At 45.0% G+C, this 18854-nt stretch overlaps 2 protein-coding genes across 2 annotated transcripts in view; one reads left to right on the top strand and one right to left on the bottom strand.

The window, feature by feature from the left end:
* The window catches only part of ACAT1 (acetyl-CoA acetyltransferase 1), a 41906-nt gene extending 31961 nt beyond the window's left edge, over nt 1-9945 (top strand). The window contains exons 8-12 of the mRNA XM_068266892.1: nt 677-772; nt 1943-2056; nt 3312-3376; nt 5878-6035; nt 9213-9945. Coding sequence (XP_068122993.1) covers nt 677-772; nt 1943-2056; nt 3312-3376; nt 5878-6035; nt 9213-9333 — 554 coding nt within the window. The 3' untranslated portion in view covers nt 9334-9945. The remainder of the gene's footprint in view (nt 1-676; nt 773-1942; nt 2057-3311; nt 3377-5877; nt 6036-9212) is intronic.
* Nucleotides 9946-14797: 4852 nt separating this feature from the next.
* The window catches only part of NPAT (nuclear protein, coactivator of histone transcription), a 56504-nt gene continuing 52447 nt past the window's right edge, over nt 14798-18854 (bottom strand). Inside the window, exon 18 of the mRNA XM_068266891.1 lies at nt 14798-15214. Within this exon, the coding sequence (XP_068122992.1) occupies nt 15131-15214 (84 nt within the window). The 3' untranslated portion in view covers nt 14798-15130. The remainder of the gene's footprint in view (nt 15215-18854) is intronic.

Below are 18854 nucleotides of genomic sequence, written 5' to 3'. Positions count from 1 at the left end.
GATAACCTCCTCACTGTGAACCAGCAGTCAGGTAGAATAAGGGTCTGAAACATAGAAAGAGAGAGTGGAAACCAGAGGGAGGCTCTTCCTGGGAAGGCAAATATGTTTTCTTTACAAAGGAAGAAAATTAAAGGACACCTGAAGTGAGAGGTGTATGGTGGCTGCCATTCTTCTTTTTAAACCATACCAGTTGCCTGGCTGCCTTGCTGATCTTTGTCTGCAGTAGTGTCTGGATCACACACCTGAATCCTGCATGCAACTAATCTAGTCAAACTTCACTCAGAAACATCTGTTCAAGGTTTATGGCTTAAAGTATTCGAGGCAGAGGATCAGCAGGACAGCCAGGCAATTTGCTTTGTTTAAAAGGAAATTAATATGGCAGCCTCCATATCCTTTTCACTTCAGATATCCTTTAGGTCTGTACCCTAGAGTTACTCTTTAAAGGCATTACAATAGACTCTTGTTATAGTAAACTGATGGCTATAGTAAACTCAGTACCTAGGTCCCTGACCAATGTGTCTGTATAAATATACACTGTATATTGTATTCTGATATAGTAAACTTGCTGTGAATTCCAGTACATCCTCTCTGAGGTGATGAGAGAGAGAGAGAGAGAGAGCATTAGACATTTGGAAGGTGACAGGTAAATGGTGGCCTTTACCCTTCTGTCTTTCAGGGAAGCCGGACATTGTTGTGAATGAGGATGAAGAATACAAAAGAGCGGACTTCAGCAAGTTTCCCAAACTCAAAACTGTCTTCCAGAAAGACAATGGTGAGCCCAGTGTCATTCTGCTGATTCCCTGTCTGCAGCCAGGTGGGGCGCGGTGGACCTACTCTGAACTGAGGCCTATATTCTCCATAGAGGTGGATCGGGGAACCCTCAGCGACGCGACCCAACAAACAAGTATTCCCAGATCCATCTTCTTAGGTGCAGGAACAGGCAATGACACACGACGGGCGCGAACAAGAGTTCAAACGACTGCAGCACTTTGCGCAGGAGTCAGTGGGGATCTTAAAGATCTGCGCTGCCATGCCGCTCTTATTCACACGTCACAATTGTGCACAGGTTCCTATGTCACGAAATCATGGAAATGATTGCTTGTTGTGCAAAAAAATTGCCAGGCACAGAAAAAAGACTTGAAAAATAGAGATGTGGGTAATTGGCTTAAGACGTGCATTCACACAGCCAAGCAGCCAGTACTGCCCTATGGGAAATGGAGGAGGAGCAGACAGCCTCCCAATGTTGGGGAGCACAACAGCAATTGACATCCAGTGTGGCTGCCTGTTCTAAGTCAGCTATGGGGGTTACCAATGCAGAAATTAAACTTCATCCGCATTTCATGTTACCATTATCTGTCAATACACAATTATTATTTTTTTTTCATCTTTTGGATCGATTTGATTTTGGTGCATCATACACAATAGCTGGTTGTATCATGCATGGCCAACTTCAGGTATATCTAACGTTAATAGCAAAAAGTTAGACTCTTCAGTAGGGGGAAGCTTCTGGAAGCTCCAGAGGCTTTCCCAATCCTCCTTGCCCCTCCACTGCCAACCTGGACCCTCTTCCTCTTCATGGCTACGCTGTCCGCCATGTACAATCTGGGCTGTCTGCGCAGTGCGGCCATGAGCACTCTTCGACTTTTCAAGAGGTGTCCCAGCACGGCGCGGGAGGGGTGAAGGAAGCCCCTGGACCATCCAGAAGCTTCCCTTTACTGAGGTAAGTATTTTTTTTTCTTTTTCTGTACTCTTTAAGCCTATAGTTGGTATGTTTGGGGGTGATATACAGCAGTGGTTTGCTCTATACATCTTTGGCAGATGAAGGCTGAACTGTCATACGATCTCTGACCAGTACTGAACTCCGTACTGTAGCAGGTCAGACTGGCCATGAATGTTTTCTGCGAATGGTAATGACAGTGAAGCTGTCCTCCCTGTTCCCCAGGCACCGTGACAGCAGCCAATGCCAGCACTCTGAATGATGGGGCAGCAGCACTGGTCCTGATGACATCAGACGCAGCAAACCGGCTAAATGTGAAGCCTCTGGCACGCATCTTAGGTAAGTGTACAACAGCTTGTTGTGGTAAATAACATTGTTCTGTATCTGCATACCAAGCATTTTGCATCGTCTTATTTGCTGTGCTTTGTCTGCACGTTGTTTTCAATCACAAAAACCAATGCTGTGTCCAGGGTCGGACTGGGACACTGGTGGCCCACCAAAGAAATTTCAACCTGGGGCCCACACATCCCATGATTGCAGTGAAAAAAGGGTGTGACCATGCACCAGAAGGTGGACGTGGTCATGATGTATTATGGACAGGGCCAAATGTACATGATCTTAGCAGCATTGTAATTCAGAGACACTGCTGCCCAGCAAAACTTTGCATAGAGTCCCCTAGTTCAATATAAAGTAATGTCCTACTTTGCAGAGGTTGCGACCACAGAGGTTGCGACCACATCGGGGCCCTTGGGCCAAAGGGGGGGCCCTCCCTCAACTACAGTATTAGCTCTCTATTGGTCCTGTGCTCATAACAATCACTTCTATAGATACTTTGAATAGTAGTAATCATTAACAAGCTGTTCCCCATCCCCTTCTTGCACCTCTGACACTGTAGTTGCCATTGGCAGGTTTTGGTGCGTCGTATCAATTGTTATGTATAGAGTGCTTGGGGGCGCCATTGTAAAATTTTGCATTGAGGACTACAGCTCCTTAGCTATGCCACTGCTCTCAGCATGAGTGATGGCAGCACTGAGAAGAGAATTTTTGTGCTGCAGGCAGCAATTGGAGCTCTGTCAGACAAGGAGGGGGGGGCCCACCAGAGACCTGGAGGTGGGGCCCACCGAGGGAAAAAACTGTACTACTGTGGCTCAGTCCGACCCTGGCTGTGTCAAAGACCCCAGTAGATGCTCCCCCCCCCCCCCCCCCAATGAAAGCTGTTGGGAGTAGTCCTTTTACTGGACTTCCTCAGCATCATCATAATAATCCTAACTTTTGTATAGCGCTTTTCTCCTTTTGGACTCAAAGAGCTGAAGAGCTGCAGCCACTAAGGGGGCACTCAAGAGGCCACCCTGCAGCGTTAGGGAGTCCTTACTGATTAGGTACTGACCCTAGCCAGGATTCAAGACCTGGTCTCCCATGTCAAAGGTGGTGCCCTTAACCAGTACTCTATCCAGCCACCACAAGACTATCATGACCCTGTTGTGTTGCTCTTATCCCATTCCTGGTTCAGAACAACTTGCTATTAGCCAAGTATTCCCCACAGAGTTTGTGTATGTGTGTAACAATTTATTTATTTTTCCCTTTATGAAAACAGCATTTGCTGACTCTGCAGTGGATCCGATTGACTTCCCAATAGCACCTGCATATGCTATACCCAAGGTAAGATCTTAAGTTAAGTCACATTTTATTGCTCAGCTTTCAAGAAAGGGCTCCCATACATCAATGTATTTTGTGGGCCGACAATGTTCGACATGGCAATTAACAATGCACCCCCAGTAAGTGTCTCTCATCCCCCCCCCCCCTGAGTGCATGTGTGTCCAGACCCCCCCCCCCCCAGCCTGTGTGCAGTGTTGAAGGCTCACCTGTCACACCGGCGCGCACCCTGGCCGCCCTCAGTGTCTAGCATCACAGCAAGCGGCTGTATCACATGACTATGGCACATGAAGTGACATCACTACATGCGCCTGTGTCACATGGTGCAGGGGGAGGGCGTGTCACATAAACTTGGGAGCAGCAGCAAGACGTCATGCTAAAATCTATTTGAAATTGCTGTGCTGTGAATGGGCAGGCAATAGACAATCAGAGTGGGAGCTATCTGTCGATCTTGTGGCAGATTGACAGGGGTGTGGCCTCCTTAACATCCCTGGCAGTAAGTCAAAATGTGATTGACAGTCTTGCACCAGAGGTAAGTGTCCTTTGCAAACAGCTGCTACCCTAAAATAATGGTTCCCCTTAACCACAAATAGATTCTCGTAAATAGTAGTATAGGGTGCGCTAATGGAGTAATATCACCATGTAGATTAAGCAAAATATAAACTTTAATAAGTTAATAAATGACAAATAATCCTAAAACAAATAAGATCAACAGGATCCTGTTTCCATTTAACAGCACAGACAGATATACTACAGCGCGCTTGTATGGATTAGGTTCAAACACTGGAGGTGATTGGAAGTTCTCCTGTCACTGAGATATAAGCTGTAATCGACAGATAGCCTTAGCCCACAAGCTCAGTCAAATGTGTCCGTTTTTGCTGGAGGAAAAAGTACCTTGGATAACAGTCAGGTTCGGGGTTGTAAATCCACACCTCAGAGCGGTAAACCCGAGCTAGACTCGTGGTGACCGCCGCGAGGCCTGTGCAGAGCAATGGCGCGCAGCGGGCGTTTCCACTCACCTCCCCGGGGATCCAGACACTGCCGCCATTATTCTTCCTGTCCTCCGAGGCTCTGCATCCCCCTGATGAGATTGTCGCCTGTCGTCAATGACGACAACCGGGAATCTCACTATAGGGTTATAGCCCTACCTGGAGTACGGAGGGGAAACTGCAGCGCTGGATCCCAGGGAGGTGAGTGCAGGGCTGCTGCAGATCTCTCTGCGGTATAATTATTTCCGCATTTTAAGGGTCTGAAAGAGTGCTAAAAAATGCACCCCTTTTAGACTCTATAATCTGGAAATAATCATACCGCCAAGGGGGTTAATGCAGGTGGAGTGCAGCATAGGAGCAGAGTAATTGTGCCATTCAAATCAGAGGGTCCCGAGTAGAGCTGTGATGTGAAATTCAACTAGGTGGGTTGTTTGTTTTTTGTTTTGTTTTTTGCACTGCAGGGAGTGGAAACTTTCCTGGGCTGGACCTTTGTACATAACTAATCAGATTCAAAAGGTTGATCATTGATGAATACATTGTTGTGTAATGAATCTAATTAGCCCTGTAGAAAGAATGATTAATCCTGTGGAGATAGAAATTGCCCAAAGTCAGCATTCATCTCTCCAGTGCAGAGTAGTGATGATCAATGAGATGCAAATTTTTCTGAGATTATGCAAATATATGCAGCTTGAAAATGGACCAATCAAGTTCCCCCAGGTTTAAATTGATTGGTCCAATTTCAAGCTGCATATATTTGCATACAAATGTGCATAAACTTTAGGGGGGGGGGGGGGGAATTGCATCTCTAATCATCCCTAGTGCTGAGTTCCCAGCAGGAACGTCGTGTGCACTGTTTGGATGCTCACCATATGTTTACGTTCTAGGTTGTGGAAGCATCTGAATTATCATTCATCACCAAGAAACCCCCGTTTCTCAAAAGAATCACGTGCGTAGTGTACTCACCACAACCACCGCACTAAGAGTCCTTATCCTCTATATACACAGAGGTATTGTCCTACTTTGGGAACAATACAAAACATGGTTCAAAAGGAACCAGACATGAGACCTGTGGAAGCTGCCATATTTATTATCTTTTAAACAACACTAGTTGCCTGGCTGTCCTGCTGATCTTTCTGGTCAGTAGTGTCTGAATCACACACCTGAAACAAGCAAGCCTTTGACCCGACTCTGATACTTCCTCCTTTTTGTCTTTGAAAAGAATAAACATTGGAGTCACATGAAACAAGCCATAAAGCGAACGTGAGTGAACTCCATGTGACCCCGTCTGCCGGCTCAGCACGAAGGTGACCTAAGGCAGTGGGTGTAGCCCAGGGGGAGGAGTCAGCATTTACTATACAGAACACATAACCCCTGGGTGTCCCTCAACTATAGGGGATGCTTTTTGTTTCTACTGTATTATTATTCACATGAATCCTCATTTTGCCTCCAATGATCATATATCAGGCCACAAGCAGTTCCCACTCGTTGTTTCATTGTGTTGGCTGTTCTGTCCTCCAGATTCTAAGCGCCACTGGGCTGAAGAAAGAAGACATTACTATGTGGGAGATCAATGAAGCATTCAGCGTTGTCGTTTTGGCCAATATAAAAATGTTGGATATTGACCCAGCAAAAGTTAACATTAACGGAGGAGCTGTGTCTCTTGGGCACCCTATTGGGTAAGTGATCTTTTCTTCTGTTTTTACTGGCGTCTGTAGCAGGAAAGTGGACTCTGGCCACAGGGATGGTTGCGGTTTCACGTTGCAGTAGCTTTGATGGCCCGCTTCCACTTGTGCAGTGCGAATTATGTGTGGAAACCGCAAAACGAATTTGCATGCGGATGCGAGTTTTACCGTGAATTTGCGGGCGTTTTCACATGTTAGTAAGTATGCGAATTTAACCATGTCAGTGCCTGTGTGCTTTTACATTGATTTTATGCAAAAACGCCCGCGAATTCACGGTAAAATACGAGTACGAAAACGCATACGAATTTCCTATTAAATACATTGTATGCGAAAAAATTGTGCTGGCTCTGCCGTGAAGATTTTTCCTGCACACAAAAGCCGCACAGGATTTCTGACTAGTGGAAACAGGCCCATCCACTTGTATTGGTTATGCGAATCTGCATGCAGGAAACGCATGCAGATTCGCACAAGTGGAAACGGGCCCTGAGTCTTTAGGATTGAAAAGTGGCCAATTGTAAGAGCTCTTATTAGCACATTCCAATCCTCTAAAGTCTGTATGGAAGCCATTTCCTGGTACTTTGCCTATCACACTGATTAGTGTGATCTCAGTGCCCTATACCCCATTACTTTGATTCAACGTCATTTGTTTTTTACTCAAGCTTAACCTCCCTTGCGGTAATCTCGAGCTACCCTTGGAGTGATTCAGAGCCTCCTAGGATAGGAAGGGGAATGGCTACCGACATCTGGATCCCCTGGGAGGTGCGTAAAAGCTCCTGCTGCACGCATTGCTTTGCATAGAGCTCCCAATGGCTAGCCCAAGGGTAGCTCGAGATTACCGCAAGGGAGGTTAAGCTTGAGTAAAAAACAAATGACGTTGAATCAAAGTAATGGGGTACAGGGCACTGAGATCACACTAATCTCAGTGAGATCGCCGTCATTGATCTCACCAAAATGTTACAGCTCCACCCGGAGGACGGAGGTAAAATTGCTGCGCTGGAGCCCAGGTGTGAGAGAAGGGGCTGCTGTAGGGAACTGGTGGCATGATTTTTTCGGGATTTTAGGGTCGGAAACCTTTTTTTTTATAGACCTTAAAATCCGGAAATAATCATACTGCCGGGGGGGTTAAAGCATGCTGCGTCACGTTTGCTGCATTTGCATCAAGTCAATGGTAACACAGTGACTTCACACAGCAAACCAGGTACTACATGATTTTCTTGCAATTTCTCCATGTGACAAAGGCCAAGCTGCAGGGCCGCACAACACACGTTTGTGATTATAGCACAATTTGATGTGAGGAAGAGCTTTCTTAGTTCTTATTAGCCTGTGACAAATCCTACTGTCACTGTGAGGGATCCCCCAAACATAACTGCATGCTTTGTTCAGCCCTTTATGATACACTAAACTCTAGATGGGTAAAATTAACTGAAACCAAAGACAAGCAACGAAATGTTAAGTCTCTGATGCAAATTATCAGTATTTAAAGAGGCACTCCAGTGAAAATAATGTAATTAAAGTGCTTCATTTTGACAATAGTTATGTATAAATGAGTTATGTATAAATCAGTGTTTGCTCATTGTAAAACATTTCCTCTCCCCGATTTACATTTTAACATTTATAACATGGTGACATTTTTACTGCTGGCAAGTGATGTCACAGGAAGGAGATGCTGCTTGCTTTTTTGGCAGTTGGAAACAGCTGTTATTACCCACAATGCAACAAGGCTCCCACAGTGTGATGTCAGTACCTCAGTGCTGTGAGGCCATCACACTGTGGGAGAGGTTTCACCACAAAATCAGCCATACAGAGCCCCCGATGATCCGATTTCTCATGGGAAAGGGCGTATCAGCTACTGATTGGGATGAAGTTCAATTCTTGGTTACGATTTCTCTTTAAAGAGAACCAGAGCTGAAAAAATAAAGATTTTATACATACCTGGGGCTTCCTCCAGCCCCATACGTGCTGATCGATCCCACGCCGCCGTCCTCCTCTGCCCGCAGCTACGAGAACCAGCTCCCTCCGTCAGTCTGAGCCAGTCTAAGCGTAGCAGAAGTGCTCTCTTTGCGTATCTCTGCAGCAGTGTATGGAGAGATACGTAGAGGACGCACTTCTCCTGCGTAACTGGCTCCGATGAGGTCAGCGACGGGAGTCGGTTCTCGTGGATAGCATCGTGGGATTGATCAGCGCGTATGGGGCTGGAGGAAGCCCCAGGTATGTATAATTTTTTCAGCTAGGGTACATCTTTGGTTCCCTTTAAAGGAATATGTTATAGAAGTGTATAAAGCCCTCCGGTGAGACTGGCCTCAGTTGGCGTGGTGAAAGAGTCATAAACACAGTATGATAGTGAGGCAGTATAGGAAAAAGCACTATTAAAAGGGAGCACTCTAATTGCGGGAGCTATAATAAGAAACACTAACACAGGCCTAGGGGGCTGATATTTGGGAACTGAGGCAGTGAGGTTGTGCCTAGTGCCTCTGGAAATATAAATTCTATCTGTATCCTGTACAGGGAAGTAGTTCTGGCACATAAGTTGAATTTCATGGGTATATGCCATTTTTATGAGGACAGCTGTAGTTCAAAGCTCAGGTGGTTTATGTTCTGCACCATGTATTGCCCTTATGCAAAAATAGAACTAACCACAAGGGAGCAGTGAAAGGTAAACGTTGGGCTTTTTTTTTTTTTCCCCAAGATGGTCACTAAGCAGGTGGTTTTGGCACATAGCGCCGAAACTAGGTGCCACCCTAGCTGTAATGTTATACTGTGTTTGGTGCATAAGGGTAATTTGGGGTTCCAGCGATCATCAGACCCTGAATTACAACTCCCGCTGAGTTGCAACAACTCAGAGGGGGGAATAGTATTTTACACTGCTGGAGATTTGAGTGGCAGCAGGCTGAGGTTTTCTTCGGCCTACCCTGCAGCCAACCGGCGTTGTACCTATACGTATTCTTTACAGACCAGGGCTGTGGAATTAGTATAAAAATCATCCAACTCAGTTTATGAAATCTCCAAATTCAGGTACCCCGAAATTGCTCTGACTCCACAGCCCTGTTACAGACATTAGGCAGCTTGAAAATCTTGCACCATTTTCATAAAAAATTGCATTGGCAGAATGATTTCATGGTTTACCCCCACTTGTTATACACTCACACAGTGACTTGTGTATGTCATCTGCAGGATGTCCGGGGCCAGAATCGTTGGCCACATGGCTCACACTCTGAAGAAGGGACAGTTTGGCATGGCTAGCATCTGCAATGGTGGAGGAGGTGCTTCAGCAATCCTGATTGAGAAACTGTAACACTCCAGCAAGTGATAAAGTGTATGGTTTGATCTGTTACATTTGTCTTCCTTCAAGACAGAAGAACAATGTATGTTATAGCCGGACAATTCAAACTAAACTACTTAAAAAGGGACACCTTATCTTACTGCAGGGAAACCAAACTTGAAACGTAGCCATGCTACAGCTGCCAAGGCAGTAAATATTCTGAGCAGCGGTTAGGCTGGGACATGTAGTTCAGCATATGCTGCTACAGCTGGATTTGCAGTAAGACTGGATCCTGTGAATGTATGGTTCCTCTAGATCCCTCCTTTGCTACAGCAGTGGCATCCGACCCTTCAACGTTCCCGACTTATACCAGCAGCAGTGGTAAGTCTGAAGCTTGGGGATGAGATGATACATAAAAGGGATCACAGCTCATAGGTTTTTTTCATAACCCTCTATTTATCCAGTTTTTATTTAAAAAAAAAAACAGATTTTGTAATGCTTACCCTGCAGCTATTGTCAGCTCAACATAAGTCAACCAAATAAAGTTGTTCTACAATCACGCAGGCTTCAGCACCCATCTCAGCTCTTTGCCTATACCTCTGCAACCATCTATTTCAATAAACTTTATATCTGATCTCAATGTTACTTGGCTTTGATATTATTGGTGTATGTGATGATCTGTAGATTGGCAAGTAGAGCTACTTGGTTATGTAAAGTGCAAATGAAGCAGAAAAAAAGCTTATGATATAATGAATTGTATGTGTAGTACGGATAATTAATAGATCAGTAGTGCACAGGGAGACATCTCAGAGCAAACTCCAACCTAAATTATCGCTAATTTGTTCTGTTTTAAGAAAGCAAACTTTTGTTTTCCATTTTTATTTTCATTATACAGCTTTATTTTTGTAATATTGCCTCATTCTCTAATATTTGCAGTTTACAAACTGTATTTTAAACTATGAAACAGTAAAGCTGATGAGCCTTTGTATTTTCTTGCAGTAAAAACTTAAACAGTGAGATAATTGGTCAAGAAAACACTGTGGCTGACCAAGCTAGGTCAGAGCTCAGAGAAGCTCTTTTGCATTGATAAATGAAGTTTAACTCTTCATGTACTGGAAACAATATGAGACTCATCTGTACTACACATACAAATCATTATCTCTGAATTTATTTCCACTTCAGATTCACTGAAAGTGGGCACCCTTTTATTGATGGTGTTGAAAAAAAACTAATTGGTATTCTATATGCTTCATGGATAACAGTGGAGTTGACCAATAAGAAGTAAATCTGAGTTGATGCATGATTTTGCAGCTTGAAAATGGGCCAGTTGCATACTGTACCACTTTTGTGGAAATCAACTGGTCTATTTTGAAGCTGCATAATTCTGGGAAGATCAATGAGATGCAAATATTTCCAAGTTCGTGCAGGATTCTGTAAAATGTGTGCAAATTTATTCAGCTTGAAAATGGACCAGATAATTTAAACCTTAGGACTTAATTGGTCAATTTAGGCTGCAAATATTTGCATACAAATTTACATAATCCTGCATGCACTTCAAAATATTGACATCTCATTGACCATCTCTAGATCCTAAAGATTCTGGCTTATATGCACATTTAAAGAAAACAATGCAGCTTAAAATTGAGCTAATGAAATGCTGATCTTCCGCATCTGTGTTTTGTTACGTTATGATCTACCACCCAGCTATATATCAGCACCAATGGAGTGAGCAGCAGTATCGACTGTCTGCTTTGTCAGTCATTTTTACTGTATGTTTGATTGTAAGTTACGCTCCAGGCTGGTCTTAAAGCAAATTTTGAGATGAAAAACTAAACTATAACAAGTAACTGTCTATATATATATCTTTTTTAAAGTTTATATTTACACAGCTGCAAACAGTTTATGAATATTTATTCATGTGATACAATGAGGGTAGCCATGTTCTGTTTGTCACAGGCTGAGGGCTGGATATGCTATCAGCTTCCCTGTGTGGAAATTCAGTCCCCTCTCCTCCTCCTCTGAAATCAGTAGCTAGAAACACATCCCCCTCCCTAGACTGAGCTCCTATAAGCCCTTGATACTGTCTGAAAATGCCAAGGCACTGTGAAAAGCTGTGGGTGAGGCTTGTTTAGTTTATAGGGAATTACGAGTATTAAAACAAAAAGTATTTGCCCTATAAACTATATGAAAGGAACACATTTATGCAATGAGTAAAAGTTTCTCGGATCCACTTTAAATACCAAGCACTGCCATCTTTGAACTGACACTTACTGCTATGTATTGAGGCATTTACCACACACATGTGTAACTTGAGGCCTCTTTCACACCAAGATGTTGCGTGATAGGGGACGTTATGGTCGCATAACGTGCCCCTAACGCAACGCGTGGTGGTGTTGAAGTTGGACGTCAGATTGAGCCACGTTATGCAGCTCATGGTGCGCTATTTTCATTCTATCTATACTGATAGAACAGCCGCTCCAGGATAGTGATGAGAAGTCCGGATCTTTTCAAGGATTCAGATGATTGAAAAGATCCGGATCTTTGAACCGAATCATTTTACTAGGTAAGCAAACTGAGTGAAATGACTAGCAGAACAGGACTTTCCCTGTACTGTACATTCTGTATGTTCTTGTTTCTTCCAGACAGATATCCACTGTGAACCGAATCGTTCATTGTGATGATCCGGATGATTCGACTCACAAAAAAGATCCAGATCAAATGAACAATTTGTTCATGATCTGGACAACACTACCAGGTTATATCAGCACAGTGCAGTGAATATTAATTAGCCATGTGGCTAGTCACTGAGCATGTGCAAGCAGTCTAACGCAGCTAAAGCCCAGTATAACGCACAGCATGCTGCACTTTCATTCAACGTGTAGTGTTACAATATAACGTGAGCACTCTGAACAGCACATTGATTTTTCATTACTGTGAGTTGGGCTGCGCTACAGGCTGCTGTAACGTGGGACTTTAAGATCTCACTGTGAAAACAGCCTAAAGGGAGCCTAAACTGAGAAGGATATGGATTTTTCCTTTTAAAATAATACCAGTTGCCTGACTTACCTGCTGATCCTGTGCCTCTAATACTTTTAGCCACAGCCCCTGAACAAGCATGCAGATCAGGTGCTCTGACTGCAGTCCGACTGGATTAGCTGCATGCTTGTTTCAGGTGTGATTCAGCTACTACCAGGCAACTGGTATTGATTAACAGAAAACATCCATATCCCTCTCAATTTAGGTTCCCTTTAACTATTTGTCCCCCCCCCCCAAAAAAAAAAAGCAGCACAACATTTACTATAAGGCCCGGTTCACATTAGAGTTCGCTATCCGGATTTTCCGGATCTGATCTGGACCGCATACTGTACAAACGGTACGTAGCAATGTACAGTCTATGCGGACGTTCACACGTGTCCGTTCCGTACAGTACGGAGCCGGATCGGATCCGGACTCTTTTCCAACATGCGCTATTTTTTGTGTCCGGATCTCCGGCCCACTCACCCGGACCGGAGCCGGACCTGAGCCTGACAGCACCATCAGGAACACAGAAACCAATGAGAAACGGAAGGCACAGAACACACTGCCTACAAAAACCTGACGTTCTACCCAACTTCCTATGCGTATCCAAGCGGCCATTTCGGATGGGGACACATGGGCCAAGCATGTCTGGAGTGGAGCAGCAGTGACAGACATGCTGGAGCTGTTTGGCAGAATGTCGGAGGTGAGGCCTACAGCGGAGGAACCTGATTCTACAGGTGCACCTTCTGCTGACCAACTTTTTTTTTTAAAATTTCGCTATTTTTTGCCCACGGATCCGGATGGCAGCCTGATGCATGCCTGATACAAACGGACCGGATCCGGATCGGAACTGTACGGTTCGGATCAGGTCAGGATCCGGTCCGTTTATTTGCCAAAACGCAAATGTGAACGGGGCCTTATACTAAAAGCAGCTGAATGTAGACTGTAAAATGACAATTTGCTCTGGTCACATATCCACCACACGTGTCACTGTGCACCTTTCATCAATGTGTACTGTATGCAATACTCATACGTCAGAAGAGCAAAGACTGCACTGCCTGACATTATCACTGACACTGTGTATTGCATTATCAGTAAGAACTGCTGCATGCATCTGTCTCCCCAACACAGCCTTGTTCCATCCAGTGTGGCTGAACAGGATCAGTGCTGCAATGGAAATACACACAAGTGCTAAGCTTTACTACTGCATGTAACGCACAGCCACCTGCAGTGGTTGTGTGTACGAGCCCTTGGGCAGGAAGTACCCAGTGGCATAAAGAGATTCATCAATAATGGCACTATGGCTGCAATTCACTAAGCATATTACCTACATGGGCTATAGCAAAAAACTGATTTTATCAAACATTTTGTGAAATGTCAATTCATGGATGGTTCAATAGATAATTTCCAACATGTCCATTCTGATTTTCGATTGTTTTTCTGATCAATTTCTCATAGAAGTGAATGGAAATTAATCAGAAAATCAATTGGACAGAATCTGCTGTAAAATCTCATTGTGTATTGTAGACTGACTTGTGAGGTAAATTCCCCAAATGCCAATTTACAGAGAATAGAGCATGCGGCAAAACAAGTTGTTCAGTATTTATCCCCAGCCTGGAGCTGTCAGTAACATAACAGCCATACAGAAGGTTATAGGAGGAAACCAATCATAGACAAGGTGAACACTAATTAACCTTCCTGGCGTTATAACTTTCCACATCAAAGTCGTGCAATTTTTTCAAGTCTAAAACACCAAATGGAGTATTTTACTGACCCTTTGGTTTTTGCACCCGAGCAGGTCTTCATGCGTTGAAGCTTACATATAGTGGAATTCAAACACTCATATTGGGGTTGCAGACCAATGGTTGAGCTCAAAAACACATGTGGAAAGCAGCATGCTTCTTTGAGGCATCAGTATTAAGGTGGCCAGACATGTAACGATTTGGCTGTACGATCGACCATTTGATTCGATTATTTTATGAAGTGTTTTTTAGTATGCCCAATCAATGAAAAGTGGTCGATATGTGGCAAATCAACAGCTTAGTCAACCGAGCACGATGCAAGATATCATTCGGTCACACAGGATCCAGCTACTGTTCAAATGTCATTGGATCAACTGAAGCGATTTTTGAATTCAGAGCATGGAGAAACATCAGTCAGATCGATTAGTGAAAGTGAATGGCTTGTAGTGTGAGGGTCACTAATTAACTTTCAATCAATCATACTGAAGACGTTCGCTTTGTGAATTGAATCAGAATCGCTAGACTACTTTTAGGCTTGGCTCACACATACAAAACTGATGCCAACTGACAGGACAGAGCATCTTTTTATGAGTTTCCATGGATGCGGTCACAGCTAAAAAGGTGTGGTCAGGTAAAACTGATGCAAACCGGAAAGGACTGGAAATGTACAGATTTGTGTAAACCAAGCCTCAAAAGACTATGGTGTCTTGCAAAAGAAAGCCAAACAGATTTCAATGTAAAAGTTTGACAGAACCTTCTTTTTAATACAAAGATATTAGTAAAATGCTGAGCAATGAAGAGAAAAAGACAACCAGGAAATTGTAACCGACATTTCTGTTAATCTGAATGGATGGATTTGTGGAGAGAGGCGGAGCTTCTGACTGCCCTGCCCCTCACAGGAATCCCATATATACAACTCAAAACCGCAACAAAAAGCAAGTGCCTTCATTTTACAAAACAGCCGTGACCTTATAAAAGCCACCGATCTATTTACAGGTTTCTATACATGGCGTATAAATTACATGGCTGCCGCTATAAGGTACGTTGTGCAGGAGGAGCTCACAGCAGAGCTACTCATCGTAATGAAGGGACATCAGGAACTTCTCCACATCCATCCCGGAGGGGAAGTTGTCCGAGCTCTTCTTCCGCTGTTTCTGGAACACAAAAGGGGAGGGGTTACAGTTGAGGGGGGTTCCTGGGTAGGTGGGAACAACCTCCTCCATACAATGTGCCTAGTGAGCAGGACTAGTCACTGCTAGCTGGCACTAGTCATGATCAGTTTATCCTACCTGGAGAAGCATGTTACCGATTTGTAAAGACACGACACAATGGCCCATATGCAATTCACTTTTTCACCCGATTTTTGTCCTGGGTGAGATTTTCAAACTTGTCAGTAAAATGCCTTTGAAACCACCAGAAAGCAAGTAACTACTCAATTTTGAGAGCACTTTTCACCTACTTTGATACTTTTTCATTACAGAGTGCTAAAACGTTATTTTAAATTGAAGATGAAAAATGTATCTCCTAGGAGGTAACTCAGAAGAAAAAGATAGTTGCATATGGGGCAATATTTATATTGCGCTTTTCACCGGATAGACTCAAAACGCAAGAGCTGCAGCCACTTAAAGGAAACCTAAACTGAGAAGGATATGGATGTTTCCTTTTAAACAATATCAGTTGCTTGTCAGTCCTGCTGATCTCTTTGGCTGCAGTAGTGGCTGAATCACACACCTAAAACAAGCATGCAGCTAATCCAGTCTGACTTCAGTCAGAACACCTGATCTGCTTGCTTGTAGAGAGGGGTTGTGGCTAAAAGTATTAGAGACACAGGATCAGCAGGAGAGTCAGGCAACGGGTATTTTAAAAGGAAAAAAATCCACATACTTCTCAGTTTAGGTTCTCTTGCATATTTTAAAAAAAACTTACTTACCTGTGGCTTCTATTGGCCCCCTGCAGCTGTCATTTCCCGTGCCGTCCTCCTCCGATACTCCATTCCCTGCCGCCGGCACCGGTGTAATTATTGGTTTCATCGGGAGCTTACTGTGGAGGCGCAGTACGAAGTTTCCTTGTGCTGCACAGTAAGCTCCCGCTGACGCGCAGGAGCGAACACGTGCGCGGCCGCAGTTCTATCCGTCTAGTTAGACAAATAATTAGACCGTTGCCGGCGGCGGGAAACGGAGCATCGGAGGACGACGGCGCGGGGCATGACAGCTGCAGGGGGCCAATATAAGCCCCAGGTGTGTTTTTGTTTTTTAAAATATGGAAGAGAACCCATTTAAAGGGAAGGTCCAAGCAAAAAAAAAAAAAATGAGTTTCACTTACTTGGAGCTTCTACCAGCCCCATGTAGCCATCCTGTGCCCTCGTACTCACTCACTGCTGCTCCAGTCCCCCGCTGGCAGCTTTCTGACCTCGGAGGTCAGGGCCACATTGTATACATTTTTACGCATTCCAGCTAGTGCAGGAACAAAAATTTATGTGTTGCACCACTAACGCGTAAAAATGTATGTGTTAATGTTCCTGCACTAGCGGGAATGTGTAAAAATGTACGCAATTCGGCCCTGACCTCCGAGGTCAGAAAGCTGCCAGCGGGGGACTGGAGCAGCAGCGAGTGACTACGAGGGCACAGGATGGCTGCATGGGGCTGGTAGAAGCCCAAGGTAAGTGAAACTCATTTTTTTTTTTTTGCTTGGACCTTCCCTTTAAGACTCGCTCCAAGGGCAACCAGGATCATTACCTTGCCCAAAGACTACTTATTGTTTTAAATACTGGCTTGAGCCAGAATTCAAACTCTTGTTTGCTCAAATGCCAGATCAAAGACAATAGCCTTACCAGGACGCTCTCCAGCCCTAAAGAGGGACTTTAACCTTCCTTGCAGCATGCATGAGCTCGACTCGTCCAGGGAAAAATAACAAACCAGTATGGACGAGTCAGCCTCATCTCGCAGTTCAGACAGTTTGAGTTTGCATGCGTATTTCCCACATGCAAAAATCAGGGCTTCCACTAGGGTACAAGCGACCCACGCCTCGGGTCTCCCTTGCTGGGCTGCCCTGTGCTGTGCCAGTGTGTCTGCAGGGATGCTCCGAGGTGAGGCCCCTTTCTGCCCTGAGTTGGGCAAGCAGTGGGAACTCACATGGCCACGATCCAGCTCCGAATCTCACTGCTCTCCTCTGCCACTTAGCTACCGGTCACCATAGTTCCAGTGGGCGCCTTATGATGTCATCATGGGAGGTGCCAGCTAGAACCATTTGGTGACCAGATGCTAAGCAGAGGAGAGCAGTGAGATTCGGAGCTGGATCGTGAACATGTGAGTTCCCACTGCTTGACCAACTTCGTGTGGAAAGGAGCCTCAGCTCAGAGCGACCCTGCAGACAGAGCGACCCTGCAGACACACTGGCACAGCACAGGGCAGCCCAGCAAGGGAGACCCGAGGACCCTGCAGAGGGTGAGGCCCCAAGCGGCCCCATGGGTCCTTTGTACTCTAGCAGCAGCCCTGCACAGAATCTAATTAAAATCTGACTGAAACGGATCTATAAGACGCTCCTGTACATTCAGGCCAGTTTTACACTGCAAACTAGCAGCATCGATGCGGTGTGCGTCATGCCCGCTGCACCGCCAGAAGCAGGCCTTCAGGGAACAAGTATGCAGTTTTCCCCATCAAACCAAGCAGGGGGTGCACGGAAGTGTATTGTAAAAATACGCTTCCGCACTGTCAACTGTTTAAAAAAAAAAACTGCCGCCACAGACTAACATGACTTACGGGCCGCAGGAGACAAGTGGTAACGTAGTTTTGCGCTAGCATTAGATCAGGCAATACTGGCGCAGCGTACCGCAGTGTGGGGAGTGTAAACTCCCCCATAGGGATACATTAGGCTGAGGTAGCAGTGCGGCAACTTTACCGCACCGTGCCAGAGTGAAAAGGCCCTCAAGAAATAGGACGACATGATCCACAGGTTATGGAATTACTCCTAAATTGAGGTATACTGTATCCAGGGAAGGGGATGTGTTGAAAAAAAAAATTGTTTGGCCGACAGATTCCTAAAACATGATGTATACGGAGTTTCCTGAGAGAGGTTATTGTAGAGGAGGTGGTCTCTACACTGACTTTTCATGCCTGGAAGCAGATACTCTATAGATGGAAAAGATGATCGCACCCCTCATGGTTGTAAGATCCGAGAGAATTCACTTGACGGAGTGCAGTGCCCAGCTGCCAACAGAAGACTATCCATGCAATAGACCACATTTAATGTACGGTAGTTTGTTAGATCTGCAGCAGGCCTGAAAGATAACTCAAATTTAAATCGAAATCGCGATCACCAAGATCACAATTTCAGAATCGTCAAAGCAGCACTTTTTGTGATGACATCATCTCCACATGGGAAGTTTGAAAAAGTGGCTTCAAACTTCCCCCAAGTCCGGGCACGTGCTGCCCGCAGCATTGGCAGTGTTGGACATACCTTCCACACGAGTCCAACGCTGTCCGTCCTCTCTTGCCATCTGCCGACTCTTGCGCACGGCATACTTCCTGGTTCCTGTAGGTCACATGACATACAGGAAGTATGCCAAGCATTTGAGCCTGCAGGAGGCGAAGTGGATAGATGAGCATCGCTGGACTCTTGCTGGAAGGCATGTCCAGCACTGCCGCAGCTTGGGGTCACAGGGTAGGCGCAGAGAGAGAGAGAGAGAGAGAGAGAGAGAGAGAGAGAGACAGAGCGAGCACAGAGAGACACAAATGGGACAAGAGAGAGACCCAGAGGGGGCACAGACAAATGGGGCACAAAGAGACACGGTGCACA

The sequence above is a fragment of the Hyperolius riggenbachi genome, chromosome 2, assembly GCF_040937935.1.
Source record: "Hyperolius riggenbachi isolate aHypRig1 chromosome 2, aHypRig1.pri, whole genome shotgun sequence".
Taxonomy (NCBI): Eukaryota; Metazoa; Chordata; class Amphibia; order Anura; family Hyperoliidae; genus Hyperolius; species Hyperolius riggenbachi.
This window is presented reverse-complemented; position numbering and strand designations above follow the sequence as displayed.